The 19,563-nt window shown below is 45.9% G+C and overlaps 1 protein-coding gene across 1 annotated transcript in view; it reads right to left on the bottom strand.

The window, feature by feature from the left end:
• nfia (nuclear factor I/A) overlaps positions 1 to 19,563 on the bottom strand; it is a 117,808-nt gene that overhangs the window by 51,196 nt on the left and 47,049 nt on the right. The window contains exon 2 of the mRNA XM_048977691.1: positions 14,020 to 14,548. Within this exon, the coding sequence (XP_048833648.1) occupies positions 14,020 to 14,548 (529 nt within the window). The remainder of the gene's footprint in view (positions 1 to 14,019; positions 14,549 to 19,563) is intronic.

Here is a 19,563-nt window from a genome sequence, read left to right as displayed (position 1 = left end):
GTTAAGGGAACACCTAGCGATAGATACTCAGCTGTGTTAAGGGAACACCTAGCGATAGATACTCAGCTGTGTTAAGGGAACACCTAGTGATAGATTCTCAGCTGTGTTAAGGGAACACCTACTGCTAGATACTTAGCTGTGTTAAGGGAACAACTGGTGACAGATACACAGGTGGCATCTGATGTGGTATATAGAGCTGTTAAGATTACTTGATTAAACTCAGTTACTTGATTATTTAAAAGCATCGATTAAAAAATTCCTTCTTCATTACTCAGTAATAAGGTGGACGGAAGACACCACATTTAGGGTGTATCAGTCGTGTGGAAGCACTTTGCATTAAAAGTGAATGAAAATGCATTTGCCCATCAGTATCACAAAGCAGAACCTAAATATCAGCACAGAACTATTGAGATGCGAATGTATCTTGACAATCGGGTTTGAAGGACTCACCCAATAATGTGAAGTTAACCATAGATACCTGCCATTTAGCCTTGTGGAGTCATCACTAACTTAAATTATTTTGTTTAATTTACTTTCTACAATTCCTGTACATCAAAATGATCACTATTAAAATGAAATTTAGCCCTGTTGCGTGGCCATATCAATTTACATCATACGATACATAATAACCATACAATATTAAGTATTTTTTGTAAATGCATTGTGAGATTTGGTATGGCTGAATCAAATCGGAAAAAGCTGCGACATTTGAAGATTTTGCGATATTTGAGCTGAAAATTACTAAACTAACTCGCCAGACAGAGTGCATTATCTGCTTTTGCGATGAAACGACTGCATGTGCATGAAATTCCATTTCGATATTAACACTGCACACCGTGCAGGCCTGACGCGGTGGGTAGGGGCGTCGCTGCACACTATCGCTTCGTGTGTCTGCAGTTTGCATGTATGTTCAGGCTGTGTGGCAGCAGCTTTCCTGTGGATCCAAAACCATGCAACTTCAATATATTATATTATATTACATTATATTATATATTATATAAGCAATTACTAGATGAATCATCACATTAATCGGTAGATTACTCCATTACTGATATAACCGATAGTGACTTCCCTAGTGGTAAAACCGTACAGCTCATACCACGGTATTTTACCTGCAAAAATAAAACCAAAATAAGGTAAAGTGTGTAAGAACACTGGTGTGCAGCCCAAGCCAGGCTCCCTTTTCTCACTCGCGCTGCTCTGAATCCCACGCCGGTGGATTTCTCACATAAACGGGAGCATAAAGGTTATGGCTGTGGGGGCTGTTTTTGTCCCCAAATTCCCAGTGCTGCCCCCCCCCCCCCCCCGCAGGTCTCAGCCTGACAGCTTCCATCATCCCACGAGCCTCCTGGAGCCCCCGGGTTATGGGCGTGAAACGACACGATTGTACATGAATACCGAGTACGAGGTGCTCCCACACCCCCCCCCCCCCCCCCCACCCACGAACATCCCCCCCCCCCCGCCGGCACTCACTTTCAGGGTTAGGCCCATGATAGAGATGAATTAACAGAAAGAAGGGAAGAAAGCGAATGATTACTCCTCTGAGAATAATGGGCAGTGACTTAAAAATCTCTAAGTGGGGGGGGGGGGGGGGAGGGGGGTCCATGTTGTTTTTTAATATAGTTACCAATTAGCTTGGTCACCAAGTCCCTCAGTCCCAGACAGTTTACTGGGAATCAAGGGGTTCTTTTGTCCCCAGCTGTAGTATGCGGATGAACGTGGGAATAAAGGGTCTCTCTAAGAGCGACTGGCTAATAGCAGCGGACGAGGTGGACGCTAACGAAGGTGCTGCTGCCCCGCCCCCCCCGGACAAATCAAAGGCCACACCCCCCACCCCCCGGCATGCTGATTTCATTGTTTATTTCAGTGGGAAATACTTCAGGGGAAGGAACCATGACAATATCCTGTCTGGCTTCACAGGGAAGGGGCCGGGACAGCAGCAGATGGATGAGCGGCGTCCCCCACCTCCGGCTCCGGGTTCGAGTGAGCCACACTTTTCTGACTACAGTTCTGATTAGGGTGCTGTAGAACCACCTCCATCTTTGTAGCAGACGTAACTGGGCCAACACCACATGCCTCCATCACTGAGCTGAACATGAGCAATGGTTAATCATGTGATCCGCACTTTGGCAATTACGTCCCTGCTCCGATCCTCTTCGGCAACCCGAATCTACACCTGAAGTCCGGGGTCCCATCTTTCCTGCAACCACGGTAACCCCACCCACTGCGTAATGATGGGGACTTTTGTCAGTATCTAAAATCCAATGTGCCTCTTCACAGGAGGTCCTGATTGAGGCTTGGTGTTTTATTAAGAGGAAGGTTTGCTGGTCCAATCCCACCGCGGTTAACGAGGCACCGAGGGCTCTGGCTGTCCGCTGGACCCACACCCTCCCTCCGCAGCTCACTCATCCATCCGTTTGCAGGTGTATCCGTCAGTTCGTATTTCCTCCTTGGGACAGGCGGTGAACCCTAAAGTCACCTGAACACTCAGTCCGGCCCCCTGACGCCTCTCAGTTATTAAAGCCAACATTAAACGAAATCCAGAAACAAATTACGACTAAAGCCCATCATGTAATTCGGGGAAATGCCTGGCGATGCCCCCCATGCCACATACTGGTTAGTTTGTGCCCTTCACATCCAGGAAAGGCTCTGAGACAACAGTGGACAGACATCTTGAAAAAAAAGCCGAGATTCACATGCATACTGTCTTACCTCCTAAGTAAGTCAGGACCAGGTCAGAAAAAACAAAGAGCTGAATTTTAAATGGTCAGTACAGACGCATCTTCATTCAGGTGGGGAGTGGGACATTTTTCCATGTAAGACATCACTTGCATCGGAGTTCACTGGCCATCTGAGCTCACAATCGATAACCGGACAGCTGAAAGGTCCATATTTAAAGGCGCAGCTTTAAGTGGCAAAAAAATAACAAAAATTTTAAACTGTGTGTATTGAGAAAACACAGACTGCATCTTTCAATCTACAAGAAAACATCCCCAGCCCTATAAATTGCTAATATGAGGCGTTAATGTGTGGAAAACTCGGCCTTAAACCGCGTGGCAGACGGACATAAAGGGTGTGAGGATAAATCAGTTTCCTCCAGAAACTTCTTCTCCAAAACACACATAAAATGTAACACGCTCACATGCCCCCCCCGGTGCACACACACGCACACGGACACGCCGCACGTGAGAAGCACTCCCACAAAGCCCGGCCCTTTCTTCTATATTTTACCAGCCATACGGCAGTTTATTTTTCACCTCTCGCGCCATCTGTAGCAGCTTCCCCCACAGACGGTCACAGCTGTGCCGTTTCATGTCTCCACGTTCTTTTATATTCCATCCCAAATGGTTTCCCAGCACAATGGTGCCCCAATCCCGAATCACCAAGTCCTCTCTCTCTCTCTCTCTCTCTCGCTCTCTATCCCAGTCAGTCTCCTTCTCCCTGACTTTGGCACAGAGCTCAAACACCCTGGTTGCAGTACCAGCAGTAGACTCCTGCAAAACCAAAAAAGATAAGATATCGCCCGGAAACGATTTCCTGCATGATGCCAGTCAGGTAAAATCTGGCTTTTTTTTGTCTTTCTGTTTTTGTTTTGGTTCATTTCCCAGTGCACTGCACCAGGAAGGTAAGCAGGGACTGTCGTTTATGAGAAAAACTCCCAAACTGTATACCATAGGGTCACAGCCCAGCACAGGGGGGCGACGGGGGGGGGGTGGCGGCATACCCGTGTGCCTCTGGGATAAACTGAAAAAAGTGCTTGTATACTCCAGAGGCTTTGGGGAGAGGGGGGTTCAAGGGCCCCTTAAGAAACCCAGCCACTGAGTGCCACAGTTATGACAGTCAGCTACGGTTTGTCATGAATCTCGACCCACGCTGCATTTTTGGAGTTAATGAACAAAAGGGTGGGGGGGGGAGAGATCTGACATTTAAACAAAGCCAGAGATGCTGATAGTTTAGCTCTGTCTTCCCACTCCTCAGTCCACCCCCCATTCTCTGTCTATATGACAAAACGTTCATTCACCACATGGGAAGAGGTGACCCATTGCACAACGCTGCACTTAAGCCGTCGCATGTGTGACTGCGGCGATGTTCCCCCCCATCCTTAAAAATCCCCAAACGGCCTTGGTTACACCCCAAGGAAAAAATAAAGAATCGCATCCAACCTGAAAGTAATCAGATGATTAACGGGGCTCCCCCCTCAGCCGGAGGGGCACATGAGCCGTCTGCCTACGATTCAAATGAAGTCCTCACCGAGCTCCAATAGATTCACGGTGTGCACAATGCAGGCTGCGCAGTGGCTAGCGCCGTGCTAGTGGGGGCCTAAGACAATAGCACTCTTGTTGAATGATGGAGAGGCACAAAGGGTCCATTCTGAGGAGCTGGTCGGAGCTGTGTTCGGGAGTGGCTGGAAACGTCCACTCCCTTTACGGGCTCAATGGCGCGGGCCATTAGGGACAGATCTCCCCACAGAGTTTAATATGGTTTAACCCATTTGGGGTGAAGAGACTTAGGGTCCCATATTGTTCCACAAAGACTCTGATACCCTCGTAGGATATTCAACACCCCGGAGAGGGACCTCTCACAGCCATCCGCGGGAGTGAGGGGTAAAATCAAGAAGGGTCAGAATGGGCAGTTATCGGCCCCTTTCACCCTGGCTTGCTGGAAATGCAGTTCAGGGCCCAATAGCCACATAAAGGCAAGGCTTAGAAAAATGACCATCAAGCGGCTTGGCGCTTTCAGTCACCGCTAAGATGCTGCTCCTGCTTTAGTGCAGAGTTGATGAGAAAAGCCATCACGGTGCTCGGCCGCACCTGTGTCCCCTCACGTCCGGAACGCACTGCACGCCGCGACGGTGCGGGTTCGACACCACCGTACCTTTCACCCTGTCTCGCTCCTGAACGGTTTATATCTGAAAGACGCAGAGGCCAAACAAAGAGCTGCGGCAGTCAGAGGCGCAGTACGTACATGATCGCATTCATGCCGACTAACGTCTGCAGGGGTAAAGCAGCTCCGGAAAGAGGAACAAAAAGGAGGAAAAAGAAAATCTCCTAAATCTCTCAAATAAGAGGGACTGATCTGCAAAATATGGCCAAAGGTCTTACGTGCGGAGCCGCTCTGCGCTATAATTGTTGACGTTACTTTTGTTTCGTTTTTTTTCCTTCTAAAATCCTCCCGACCAAAGCCTGAAACTATGCTCCAAATCCATGAATCTGAACGGATTTTGGAGGAGAGATCGGTGTTGACAATAGACATTAAACGGATTACCTGAATTTGCTGCGCAATCAGGTTTGTGCGAGATGTACCCGCAGAAGGGCGACGTTGTTCGACAGAAACAAAAAAACAAAAACAAAGTATTTCACTTCAGAGAATTTTATCAGCTTTGTATAATCCGATAAACTGTGGTGGAAAAAACAGTTGGAAACAAGGTCGCGCCTCATAATATATGGCGCACCAGAGTTCCAGCGTATGCTCGGTCACGGGGCCTGGCGGGCTCCAAAGCCGGTGACGTATGTACCTGTGGTAATGTACTAATTATTACCAAACTGGAAAACCAGGTCCAGGACAGCAGCAGAAGATGCACCTGACAGGGTAGATTGTGCACGATTTCTATAAGCCGGTGCAAAAAGCCTTCAGGTACGAATCTGCAACTCCTCAACACCAGGTTCACCAAACCAAGCAAGTCAGTGCTGAAAGGATATTCCACATTTCAGAGTTCAACAAAGCATATCATCTATTCATACCACCTTCCATCCATCCATCCATCCATCCATCCATTTACCTAATCTCGCCATTTCAAGATTTGAACATAACATAAAGTTAATACTGAGGTATTTATGCTGCATATAGCTTGAAAAGGTGCAGCAATATATCGATTTACTTTAATTCTGTATTTTGCCATAGCGAGTGCCGAGTTTCAATCTACAAACCAATTTCCTCAACATAACATTTTCCGCCATTGAATGTACAAAAAAATCATCAAGCAGTGATTTTCTTGACACTATAATTTGAGCATATTACACATCAACATTTCTGGGCCAACAGAGATTCATTACACTTCATTTTATAGATTATTTATTGCAAACTGGTGTTCGGTAGTTATAAAAGCTACTTTCATTGTTCTACTGATATTTGAGAAAATTACTTCAGGTGTTAGGTTGGGTTGAAAACACATTACCGTGTTTCCTATTTAAAATAGTGGAAATGGGTTTTTGACTTTCATTCTCTCAATTTGTGTTTTTGTCACGTTTGCTACATTTTTTCACTTTACACTTTTTTTGCTTCGCATTAGATTTTTCAGGATCAAATTAATAATGTAAATTGAGGTAAGACTGTGACAAAATTCAGTACATGGGCAATTTCTGATATTGTTACGCGGAAGACAGGAATATGGACGAGAGAGGCCTCGGTGTAGCTGGCTGCTTGCCCTCTTCGGGAGCACTTGCCCTGCATGTGCGTGCGCGAGCAGGCTGTCCACACATGTGCCACGAACCCGCCCTGTCACTCTTATGTTACGCTAGCTGCCGCTGTACAGAATCGCGAGCCGATCGCCAATAGGAGGCTCCAGGGAGCGGCAAGGGGGCGGGACCCCAGCGCACACACACACACGAGTGCCCAAAACGGGGGAGGCGCCCTAAGCCACAGTGTGTAATGCTGTAACCACAACAAAGACTGTGGTTTATCCCACAATCGCCTTAAATAGCTCCAAATTATTGTTATTCCTCAAGCCTGTGGAAAGGATGGGAAATACAAAACGTCTGTAACGTGAGACTTGCCAAAAGGCAGGCGGTGCGTATCGGCGATGCCGTCCACCGCAGCGCAGGCCACGTGGAACCCCACACACCCCCGGACACAAAGCCACGCCGGACACCCTTCTGCCATGAATCTCACCTACGAACCTACAGGACAAAAGGCCCAGCCCCCAGAATGCGGAATTTAGGAAACGCCGCATTCCAGTCCATGGATCGAAATAAATCTCTGCTGCAGGGGTAACGAGTTTCTGCACTGCAGAAACAAACGACCCCCAAATCTTTGCGTCCAAAATTCTAGCATCCGGAAAGTGGTTTTCATCAAAGTCGACCAGCAGACGGTGAAGGTAAATCTCAGCATGAGCCTTGGGACGGACAGGCAGGGTGTCTTTCAGATGCCTCGGTGCAGCCGGCTGAGGTCAGCTGAGGTAAACGCTATATACATGTCAAAGAGGAATGCCGAACGGGGCCCCAGCGAAAGCCTCAGCGCACGGTGGGCCGGGTGGAAAGGCTGATCCAAACGACCGAGACACACTATTCCCGACGTAAAAGCCGTGGAGAAAAATTTTAAACACTGCATTTCCAGTAATGACACTTGGCGTGAACAGCCAAAATATGTAAACACGTTGATATTTTTCTGCCGAATACATTACGTCAGCACCCTTTGTCAAAACACCGGAGCAGACTGAATGTGGCGGCGTTGAGGACTAGGGGGCTTCTGTCCCCGACTCACATCCCCTTCACTTGTGACTAACGAGAAGGGATGTTTATCAGGGAGGTCAAACGCCTCGTGCACAGGGTCATAACCCTGGCAGCTTAAGCCCTGACTCCCCCCTTGCTTCTGCGATCCTGCCGGCTGGCGGAGGGCCTAGACGGAGGTCGAGGGGGCCCTGCCCAGGGAAGTGAAACGGGTCTCCTTTTCCAAGTGCTGACAGAGACCCGAAACAGGCGTGAGGTGGACCTGGAGGTCATTACTTTGGTGAGACTATTTTCTCTTCTGACAGCTGGATGGCATACTCGTCCACGTCTCCACACTAATAAAATTCTTTTTTTGCTATTTTATGTATATTAACTGAATCCTCACTAGGGTTTATAAACCCCTAAATGTTCTACTTGAAAAAATCGTGCTTTATCTCCGAAAGCCAAAAGCGTTAATAACGCTGGAGAATGAAGGGTGTCAGACAAGACAAGACGGAATGAAAAAAGGGGTTATAGATGCGAGGGACAGCACACAGAGACCCGTCTAACCGCGAGTGTGAGACACAAGCCCGCTGACCGCGTGTGCCGAGCAAGAACAGCTACAAGGAGCGAGCGCGGGAACCTGCCGGACCTATAGCGTCTGGGAGGATGGTGACAGGCAGCACCTCAGGGCACGGAGCTGGTGCACCCCACCCACGGAATTACTCTACATGATGCTCCCATCCTCCTCCACCACGCCCCCAATGCCGCCAGTTGGACGTAGGCGTCCCTGGCAGTCAAGCTGGCAACAATCTGCTGCTCCCCCTCAAGAAAAATGAGAGCAAAGGAACAACTAAAGGAAAACAGAAAAAAAATAAAATATTTTGCACAGTACAACTGGAGCAAAGGGTTATTGTAGAGGCTGGCCTAGGCCAGCGACCTGCCCTGTATTTAACTCTGAACGATTCTGGGAGAATTTTCCCGAACAAACAGTCCAGTGGCTGCAAAAAGGACATTGGCGCAGACGCCGAGAAGCGAGTACTACGTTGATTCAAAGCCTTTGTGATGTTATTTAATCTTTTAAAGTAGTGGGGGAAAAAAATCAAGCTATAAAAATGCACTTGTTCATAAGCCTGGGGGCAGGCTGGAGGGGGCCAGTGAATGAAGAGGCTGCATTTTTCTGGTCATAACGAGCAATGGAAACCGTCTCAGTGATGCCGGTCCGTGGAGCATCCCACGGGCATTTGGATGCAGACATGAAAGCGTCACACATAACAGCCGGACGACACCACATCACTCAAAATATTGATTTCTGTGCCCATTGTGAGAACGGGCTTTTCTCATTAACCAGCTGGTCCACACGTGCACCAAATCGCATCTTACACGAGCCAATCAGATCACACCAATGACTTAACGATATCAATGCTTGCTACCATGGGCTTCATTACAAGGAGTCTCATACATACTGCATCCTCAAATAAAATTTTGCAGAGGATGACCACATGATGGCGCTATGTTGGCCCCCAACAAAATCAGATTCGGCAAACCAATCACCTCACGCACATATGGGTACATTTCATATTAATCATATGACCTATATTTCTCATGCTAAATGTAAAACATACAGAGCAGCATAACTTGGCAACAACCCATCCAAGGTTTGTGTCAAGAAGATCTCCAGAACCCATCCATTCCTAAGGGGGAACTTTAGTGAATATTTTTCCATATTATCAAAACTACAAAGCAGATCAGCAGTAAAAGCATCACTATAGAAATCTAGGCATCACTTGGTACTTTCTACCGAGTAAAAAACATCTATGTTTTGTGCCGTTTTTCCTTGAAAAATCACAGAAATACTATGTTACCTTATCACCTGTTGCCAGCTATTATCTTGCTCATACGCATAAACTACTATTGTTTATTGTCATAACGGCTTCAGGCTCCATGAGTGCTTAACTTCACGCACTCTGCTGCATCATCAGTCACACTGCACACAGTTACAATGTCACAGTGGTAACACCCACCCCCCCCAAACCACCCCCCATCCCGCTCAGGAGATCCGTTCGGGTGGATAATATCGTGAAATAATGCCTAACGAATAAATAACGTTGTTAATTAATGTCATCTCTCTGATTTTAAAGGAGTACAGGGATAGGAGAGTCAGTCTCCCGTTACCCTTTGCCCTGACAGGAAAGATAAATTTAATTACTGCCCCCCCTCCCAAGAACCCCACCTTCGGAATGTGAGCGTGAGGTAAGCGGCTCCGAGGATACCTTTTAATCAAGAGGGATCCTGAAGCGTTCCGCTGCTTTAAATAAGACAGCAGCGGAAACCTGATCCGGAGGACCGGGCAGCGGGGGGGGGGCGGGGGGGGGGCGGAGAGGGGCGGTTAACCCAGCAGCGGGGCGACGTCCGAGAAAAACCGGACCTCGGTCTTTGGCGCTTAATTCCTTCTCTCTTTTGTGCTCCCATTCTTGCCACTTTCACTCGCAGTCAAGCAAGAGCGCAGGAAACCAAAATCCCGCTTAAATAATTACACTTCCAGCGCCGGCCGCTTCTTTTGTGGCGAGGGGGGCGGCTCGTGAAAACTTTCCAAAGCACTTTAATTGAAAGTTTCCTGAGCCGAACTGAAGCGACTGGGAAGCCGCCGTCCGCCGCGCAGAACCCTCACGTGACGACCCACGAGCCCAGACCAGGCCAAGAGCAGAGAGGCGAAGGCAACGGCGGGTCCCTCAAGTAAAACGGCACACAAAAGCTACTAAATTTCATGTTATATAACAATTTAATATGCACTATATATGTCTACAAAAATATTACACACTCGTATTATATTTAAATTGCATATTTAAACAATACATATGACACCAATACACAAAACAGCTGAAGGCAGAAAGAAAGTTTGTCTTTAATAATATATACTACTAATAATACAAGGAGGTAACACTGTCCTTCCGAACTTTAAGCCTTGTGGTGACAAGGTTTGACAGCAAATGGTTGTAACCAAGCTATGTAATCGTGTAACCGGTCGCCTTGCAATAGATTTGTGTCGCTCTGAAAGTGGGGTGGCGTGGGGTGGGGTGCGTGGGGGGATGATTCCTGGCCACTGCTTACCACTTGAAAAACAGTTTTGACATCCCCATGCAGCTAAGGACAGCCCTCTCTGTTCAGGCCTGGCGTTATTTCAACCCCAAAAAGACCCAGATAAAAGGGCGAGAAGTAGGCGACACTCGCTTTATGTTATACCCGAGATTAAAAGCTATCAAACATCTTAAAGTGTAAAACACATTCCTTAGTGTCACACGCTGATGTGGGTTTGAAAGCCAGTATAAACGGCAGCTTAGGTAACACAAATTGCATTAAAAAGGTACGTTAAATTCACTCAGCCCTTTCTTTCGATTAGCACAGCATAAAATCGTAATTGTAAAGAAATAATTTTTTTCATTTTCAGCTGTAAAAATCATTGGTTGTGTAAAATCTCTGGCAGTAACTTCTGGTAAGATAATCAGATTCTAAAACAGAATTGATTTGGTGAAGCCCTTTGTGGAATATGTATGTTAATTTTAATTATCTATCATATCTATATAAGTACTCTCATAAAGTGGTCACAGAAAGTCTTGGGATGCTTGTTTAATTCCGTAAAAATATTGTAAAATTATTGGTTTTATAAAAAAAAAAAAGTCATTATTTTATTAATTCGTTTACAAAAAAAAAATATATATATATATATATATATAAATATATATATATATATATATATAAATCAGTAATTTTAAGTAACGTATTAATGTTAAAGTAGCAATAAATTGTCACCCAAATTATAGTTCTAAAAGAGCTATTGAGTTGAAAAAGTAATTGACATGCAGTCTCACTGGGTACTTTTCAATCAGTAATACCTTTAAAATAACGTAAAACAGCAAACATTTGTTCTTAGTGTCCCTTTGGGAGCCAGTGACTACGATTGCTGTTAATAGCGAAATGGCAAGAACAGAAGTAAATGAGTCAGTCAAAAAATTATGACACAATAAAAAGACTATGTCTGTGCAGGAGATATGCGCAGATATATTAAGCATTGCTTGTCAATGGATTTTTTGCTACGAAACCAGCACATTTGTGACGTTTTTACAGAACTGAGCAAGCGCCCCAAAACCTTCTGTAAGCACTGTACATACAGAATATATAATTACCCATCAACGCATGAGTTACCTAGCATGGTAACTTTTAAAGTTAGAATGGGACACATCGGCTTCTGCATGAAGGCACACACTGTATATTCACTAAAAATACTGCTTTACTCTTCCAGTTTTAGGTTATGAGAAAGTTTTCACTTTGTCTACATAAAATCCAAAGTTCTAAAATGTGGAACATTACACAACCCTTGGGGAATGTAAGTTTGCACAGTGCATAATAGCCTTTACTGGCAGAAAACAAACCAAACATCGATACAGAAAATATTTACAGCTATAATTAAGGTTCCCTATATAAACCCTGATTTAAACCAGGCGTGCATATGGAAATTCTGAAGAGAAAAAATTACGAAACTAAAAAAATACAAACAGGTAAGTGATTGCCCTTTGCCAGGGGAAAAAAAGAATCAATTGAACACTCAAAATAAACTGAAAAAAATAAAACAAAAAGAGACTGAGAAAAACACTCGTGGCTACGCTAGAGTGATTTAAATGGTTAGGGGTTTCTGCTAGCTAGCTATTGACATCAATTCGCACTAACCCCGTCTCCCGCTCTAAACTAACCACACATTTGACAACAAGTTTTGGAACCACTGCCAGCTGGTTTGTTTTTGTGTTCCCAAACGGACGTCCACTATTCATCCTCTTCATTATTCTGTGAAATGCTCAAAATAATCCTTACAGTAGCGTCTGTTGTAACTTCACTGCTGTGCCTTTTTATTGTCGACGCGAACGTGTGAAATCAGCCAAGTTCATATTTGAAAATTAACCGAACCAGATGCAACGCAAGTCTGACGGCCCCGTTAATTATCTGTCTGAATAACTGACATTTTCCGCGCGCGTGTTATCGCGTAAACTTTCTGCGTATCGTTCAGATCTGTTGGCTCTCCGAGGCTGGGCGCAGCAACTGTCTGGAAGGGCTAGCTGAGTATAACAGAATCGATCACTGTGGAATATAAATGCTTTTCCATTTTCAAAAGGCCACTGAACCTGTAGTTGAAGCCACTACATTTGACCCCTTGATTTCAGCCCCCGTTATGTGGCAAACAGGGTTTCCGCACTCGTCTTCAGCATTGTATACTAAAGGAAGTATTTTGCTTATTGTTTTGAACAGTCTGTTTACCGAGGGGACTTCTGAGGAGTCGTTAGCGATGCAAGCCGCAGTTTACTATACGTTACCCATGGAAACGAATGCAAAACAGCAGTGTCCCTCCAAAGCATTCACAGGACATATGGCACACTGCAGATCTGAGATCTCGCTGCCCCACTGTGTGCTTTTCTTTTTTCTTATTTAGCTTTACGATTCTATAAATGGCTGCCCGGCTGTATTTAAAAAGTGTCTGAAAACTTTCACGAAACGCATTTAGACGCAGCAGGCCGGTGCCGGAGCCCATCTGAATAGCAACGAAATGATGAGAATAACAAATTCTGATACAGAAGGTCACCCGGATGTTAGAAGATGCTAAGAGAGGTCGGGGTCCGACACAGAAACGCATGCTGGCGGACGTCTTTGATGCTACTCTGCAACAAGTTTAACTATGTTTGAAATAAAGCACTTAAATTAAAGTTATTTACAGATGAATCTGATCAGCACCTCAGGATTAAGCTGGCAGACACAATTTTCTTTTTGAGAATCCCTCCTTTGTATTTCACCACCGACGAACAAATTCGAAGAAAAAGACTATAATTTATTTGCATGTATCTACAAGTAATTATAATAGGGATAATTAGCGTTCTGTGCGAGGACAGCGACCTGCGTGGGTGCAGACTCCCGGCGAACGGGCCTGGAGGAAGCCAGGGCAGGCGCACCACCGAGGGGCACCTGGCATCGCTACGGCCCCCCCTTCCCTCAGCTACTGCCCCGGCGACCGCGGAGCGAAACAAAGGACCTGCTGCCGGAGGGGGGGGGGAGGGAGGGGGAAAAAAGTTTGTGTCTGGATACGAAAAAGCAGAGCAGACTCTTTTTGTTTTCCTTTCAGAGCGCTGTGCCAACCCAGGCTGCACGTTCATGCCAGAAACGTGCTGGGAAGTTTTTCTTTTTTATAAAAAAAATTTAAAAAACACCAGATCTTTTTTTAGGATGCGACTTTCTGCACTGGACCAAAGCTTGCAGCGCCGTGAGTGAGTGTATTTTTTTTATCCCTTGCCACGTCCAAAAATTGTCATTATGAGAATTTCTCTCTATGGGCTGAACCGGAGAAAAGGGACACCCCTACCAAAATAAGCTTTCTGAGTTGGAGTTCGGCTCGAATGCCGTAATTCCTACCCCGCTGGGCAAAACAAGTGAAAACGTCATCGTGCCCCAGCGCCAGGCTGGGGGGGGGGGGGGGGGGGGGGGGTCAGGAGCAACAGGGGAACATGACAGGTAAGTGGAGGATCGGGAAAAAAGAGCAGAAGCGGTGAGGACTTACCAGTATGTACGAAGTAGGCCAAGTACAAGTCGAGCTCCTTTACGGAAACTCCTATGTGGTGAGGCTGCACGCACAGCCCCGGGTTCGAGCACTGTGGTGACTTAACCAGCCGCTCTCCATCAGTACTTTCGAGGGGAATACCTTTGAACAAAATCACCATGACCAGGTCCAGCCTCCACACCTTGTCGGCCTGCCGCAGGCAGTCGATCCGCCGCATCTTGCCCTTCTGGTCGGGGTTGGAGAGCACGCAGCATGGCGGCTTTTTGCCCGTGACGGTCAGCACGAAATCCTCGCGGAACTCGGGCCGGATGTCCTTGCGCAGCTTGGCCAGCAGCCGGGACGCCCACTTCTGCTTGACCTCGGGCTTCTCACTGAGGAGCTCGTCCTTGACCGCGCGCTCCTCGTCCTTGGACATGCGCTTCTCATGCTTCTTGAAGTATTTCCTCTTGCGGGCCTGCAGGTTGAACCAGGTGTAGGCGAAGGCGCGCACATGCGGCAGGAGGGCCTCGATGAATGGATGGAACTCATCCTGCGACCGTGGGGGTGGCAGGAGGTGGGGGGTAAAGGGAAGGACAGAACAGAGCCACAGAAAGGGATTAGTTTTTCAATAATCACCCATTTAAAGTACATATACCTCAAAAAATGAATGCGTTTTGAAAATTGCAATCACACCTGAAACATTTTTGTAGCATCTTTTTTTTTTTTTTTTATTTCAAGCAGAAGTAACAAAGGTATTTTAATGAATCTATAACCATAACTTCTTAATCGCACATTATTAATACCAGGCGATTCAATGAAGCAGATTTGAACACAGTCATTGATAAACATTCATTTTACCCTGTGACGTTACCCAAGGAAACATAAAGCCTAGTGCGAAATGCTGCACTTGTGCTCCAGCGCTTGCCTATCTGGCAGGAATGCTAGTCCGCAGAAAGGGGGTGGGGGTTAGGGGGGGCGGGGGTCTGCCAAGATAGAGGATGTAATAACAGGCTGGGTGCTGTCTATTTTTACGTTTTCATAGGCAGACACGTAGCACACAGCCTTTCTATTTGTAGCCTGTGCCTCGCTGACTGGCCCGTCTGTTGACGTCGGACCTGAGGAGCAGACGGATGGTGGTCTGAGGGCCCCGTGCCTCATTCCGCCGTTGCCACGTCACCCCGTGATCACCTGCCATACCAGAACCCCCCCCTACCCCCCCCAGGCTTGGCGGCCACACGTGGGCGGGATCTGAAGCCCGAGCAGCCCCAGGCGTCTTAACTGTAAACACGCTGTCGATTCCCCCCCATCCCAAAAAAAGCATGAAAACATAAACAAAGCCTTGATACAGATTCATGTACCAGCAAACAAACCTATGCAGGTCTATATAAAACCTATCGCAGACACAAACGATAGGATCCTTATGTCATTATTAGAAGCCACAGACCCCTAAAAATATAGGCAGTAAGTTTAGGTCCCCTGAAGGAGCGCTAATTAGCCGTAGCTTCCCCAACAACAGACCACACTGCGGCGAGCGCATGAATGAAGGCGACGAGCAAATCCGCTGCCTTTCATTGGATGAGAGCGCAGGCTAAACAGCACAAAGGACCCGAAATGTTTGCCCACGGTGCCACTCCAAAACTGGTGCAAACTGACTCCCTGGCAAGGGGGCGATAATGTGGGGTATGGGGGCAACACTGAAGCACTGGCACCTGAACTGGTACTCGGACGTTTTGGGGGCGCACACACAAGCCACACTAGTGGATGGGCGTCTTGGACACAGAGACTGTGTGAACAGGCTGGGTGCTCGAAAAGAACGCAATCGTGGAAAAATAACTATAGTAATAATAAGTATAAAGAAATTGGAGGCATTCGATAATACATAAACTGGGGATCTCTGCGGATCTCTTCCCACGTTTGGGTTCCACCATCCACCTTTCTGCTTCTTTTTTTCCCTGGTTTTCTCTTCCCACCGTTCCCTGTCTGCGCACTTTGCAAATGATCCTTCCCAGGACGCCTCGTGCTGCACACCACAGCTGCGTGACATTAAAAAATAACCCCCCGGTAAATACTAAAAAGGACCTGCGCTCATTTATATGACCGGGTAACTGCTAGAGTCAAAAGTAGCTTTCAACTTCTGGATGGGCCTTGTGTAAAAAATATTCGGCGAGAAATGAACAATTCCGTGTTTTCATTTATCATTGTCTTTCATTATTTTTTCGTAAACCTAATACATTCAAGTATTATAATACATAATTACCGGTAGATGATGTACTAACGCTTAGAAGTTATCAGCACAAAACACAGTGCAAGGCCACGGAATGGGATTTTAAATCCGGTTCGTTATTCCAAGTGCTGTGGTGGGAAACGTTCGCTTGGAAGCAGTAGGAGGAACAATTTGCAGGCCGGCGTCTCTCTATAGCACCAGTCCTCAGAAAAGCAACCAACAAAATCACTCCCTCTCAGATTTTTTACACCACTGACAGACGCTGTAACACACACTGACACAAAATAAGATCCATCCATCCATTTCTCATACTTGCTGTACACAGGGTAGCAGCGATAAGAATTTTAATTCAGGTGTATATTCTGAAAAAAAACAACTTTGGGTTCTAATGTTACGATTTCCCACTTCTGGGGATCTGACTGTAATCACACGAAAGAGACATATTTTTGTGTCATGACCGACGACCCAGTGTCACCGGCCTGGCAGCCCACAGGATGAATTTTGTCCAAATCTTGTGGCAGCATATCCCAGGCCGTCCGTAGTACGACCAACCTGCCACAAGCGCCTAGTATCCCAGAGAACGGGCGGACCATTAATCTAACTTGGTGTGACCACATACACTTCTGTAGTAATAGTGGAGCATAAATTCAAATGAAATAAACTGTAAATCACCAGGAGCTAAATGGGTCTGATGGGTACACACCTACTAAAATATATTGATTTCAACTTGAGGTTTTTATTAGCTGAATGCAAAATAAATGCCTTCCAGTCATACAAAGGCCAGGCGTAGGTCTTGCAGACGGTGCCGGATTTTTCAAATGTACCGAGGTTTCTGGGGTATAGTGGCCTGGCAGCTCAAGCGCCAGCACAGCTAACACATTCTCGCAAAACGTACACCCTCAACGGGCTGCTCATAGTCATTAATGCAATTGCATCAATTTAATCAAACGGAGACCTTCACTTCAATCAAGATCCAAGCAACCAGCGCAGTAAAATTTCTCCGTGGCTCTCCTGCGGACTTTGCGTCTCGCTGCTCTCCCAGTGTCTCACGTCTCGAAAACGCTGCCTCATTTTCGGCGATATTTTCCCCGGATGATTTTAATGGTCAAGGGTGCGTCAGCGTAGAACGCCGAGGCCTAAGCCCCCAGAGGCTGGATCTGCTGCCCCCCATCTTGGGTCAGGCGGGGTACCACCAGTTGGTCACGTGCAGTCCGGCCTATGAGATTAACGTCTACGTGCGAACCCCTCGGCACATCTTGACAGCATCTGCGTTGGTGGCAAACACCGCCTTTCTCGAGACCCCCCTATAAACAGCTGTAACTGTTAAACACCAGTGACAGTTGCCCCCCCTTTCGCTGACACGCTCTACGACACACAGGGCTAACTAAACAGGCGACCCCCCCCACCCCCCCGCCCCCCCTGCTGTAGTATTTACACAGAAACAGACCGATGTAGGGGAGAGAGCTGACAGCCAACTCAGATCAAGAACTTTTAAATGAGACGTATTATAAACATACCGGCAGACTCCTGGGTGTTTTGTGTGTCACTGACTGCTGGCTGTGCAAATGCCAGCCGGACTTTTTTTTGGCCAAAGAAAAAGTGTCTTGCAGACCCAGAGAGGCTGTTAAAACATCTCCCCTTGCCCGGGCTGCCGAGAGCGCCCACCATTGCCGCGGCCAGCCCGCTTTCAGACGCCGAGCGTCTGACTGCTGCTCTCACGTCACATGGGCCTTTGTGAGGAATAATCAAGTCGTCACCGGAATATTCCGTGCGGCTCCCGCAACACAAACCGTAAAAAGATAAATCCCCTTTTTTAAGGGAAAAAAAAGGGAAAATGTTTTAACAGGCATCTGACAAGCAGTACAATGTGTCTCCAGCGTTGTGTTTTACAAAGCGGCTGCCTCAGCTCTCATCTTATACACTCTGCTGTCAAGCTGACTTTCAGATTCGACCAAATACACAAAACATTTTTGCAACAATCACCCTGCAACAGCTGCAGATTGGAATTATTTTAATTGATTAAAAAAGCCACTTAAGTATTCATATATATTGAGGGCCTACCTCAGGGTTAAATACTAGACCATTCTGTAAACAATGTACAGAGAACCTACATTCTGCTCAGTCTTTGAGATTATAACCTAAAAAAATTGTAAATGTGCCGGGACTAGCAATGCAATATGAATACTTTTATTGACAATTTGAGCAAAAACTTTCTGATAATACAGATTAATATTTTGGGAGCAGACACTCCTATGCTGCTGATTTAGTTCAAAATATCTTGTATTTTAAATAGTGCTACCTATATTCATATTCTAAATCTTATGATAAGCGAGGTAATAAAAAAGCCACAACCGTCAATATTTGATCAATGAGTAAGTTATACTAATATTTCCCAAATATTTTAATCATAGTCATCTTTCTTTGCCAGCTTTGTCTGTTGCATTGATGTTTTTTTTTTTTTGGGGTACATTTACACAAATTCTTTTAACTTACAGGCAACAGCTAATTTCTAAAATGTAATATTGGACTGATCTATATTTAGAATAAAGTGAATGCTCACTTTTGACTTGGAGTAAGTTAACCGCTGAACAATGCAAAGAACCAGACCTATGATCAGATTGCAAACTATTAAAAAACTGGATAATTTTATCTACATAAAACGGATGCCTTTATTAATTCATTCAATTATCTGTAATAACACCTCAGTTGCGAAGTAGTAATTTCTTGGTTTACATAATACCAGTGTGCCTCAAGTTAATGCAAGCAGCATGAAGTATTCTCAAAAATGAGTTTTGCAAGAGTAATTTTTCTATTTTATTCTTATTTCACAAACACCCCTGACCCGGTTCAAAATATGCGGTTGAGAGATGAAGGGACAGATTTTACAAACAGGCCAAAGTGTATTTGTATTGCGACAATGACCAGCTTAATTATACAAGGTTTATACATCAAACGCATATTTGACCCCGCGCTGTGTGATCCGATACAGTCCCTGGGATGCAACATTACTAATAATAAACTCAAGTCGTTTTTGGTAATATAACTTATTTATTAAAGCGGGGCTGCGTGTGTGGTAACCTCAGCTAACCTCCGGACTTGAAGGTGCACAGGGGCAGCTGGACACAGGCTGCTTCTACTCGGACGGCGCGTCCCTTTAGCCGCTTGTCGCGTCGGCTATGATTTATTTTCGGGTCCTCAAACTTAGTGAAGGTTTTTAAATAAGCAAAACACTGCAGGTCATAAGCAAACAAACGTGCCGAAAATTAAGCCCTACTCAGCGGTCGTTATTTTGCTAAAAGGCCTTTGACATTGAGAACAACTGTGGTGTTAAAATAAACTTT

The sequence above is a fragment of the Brienomyrus brachyistius genome, chromosome 15 (assembly GCF_023856365.1).
Source record: "Brienomyrus brachyistius isolate T26 chromosome 15, BBRACH_0.4, whole genome shotgun sequence".
In the NCBI taxonomy this organism is placed as follows: Eukaryota; Metazoa; Chordata; class Actinopteri; order Osteoglossiformes; family Mormyridae; genus Brienomyrus; species Brienomyrus brachyistius.
This window is presented reverse-complemented; position numbering and strand designations above follow the sequence as displayed.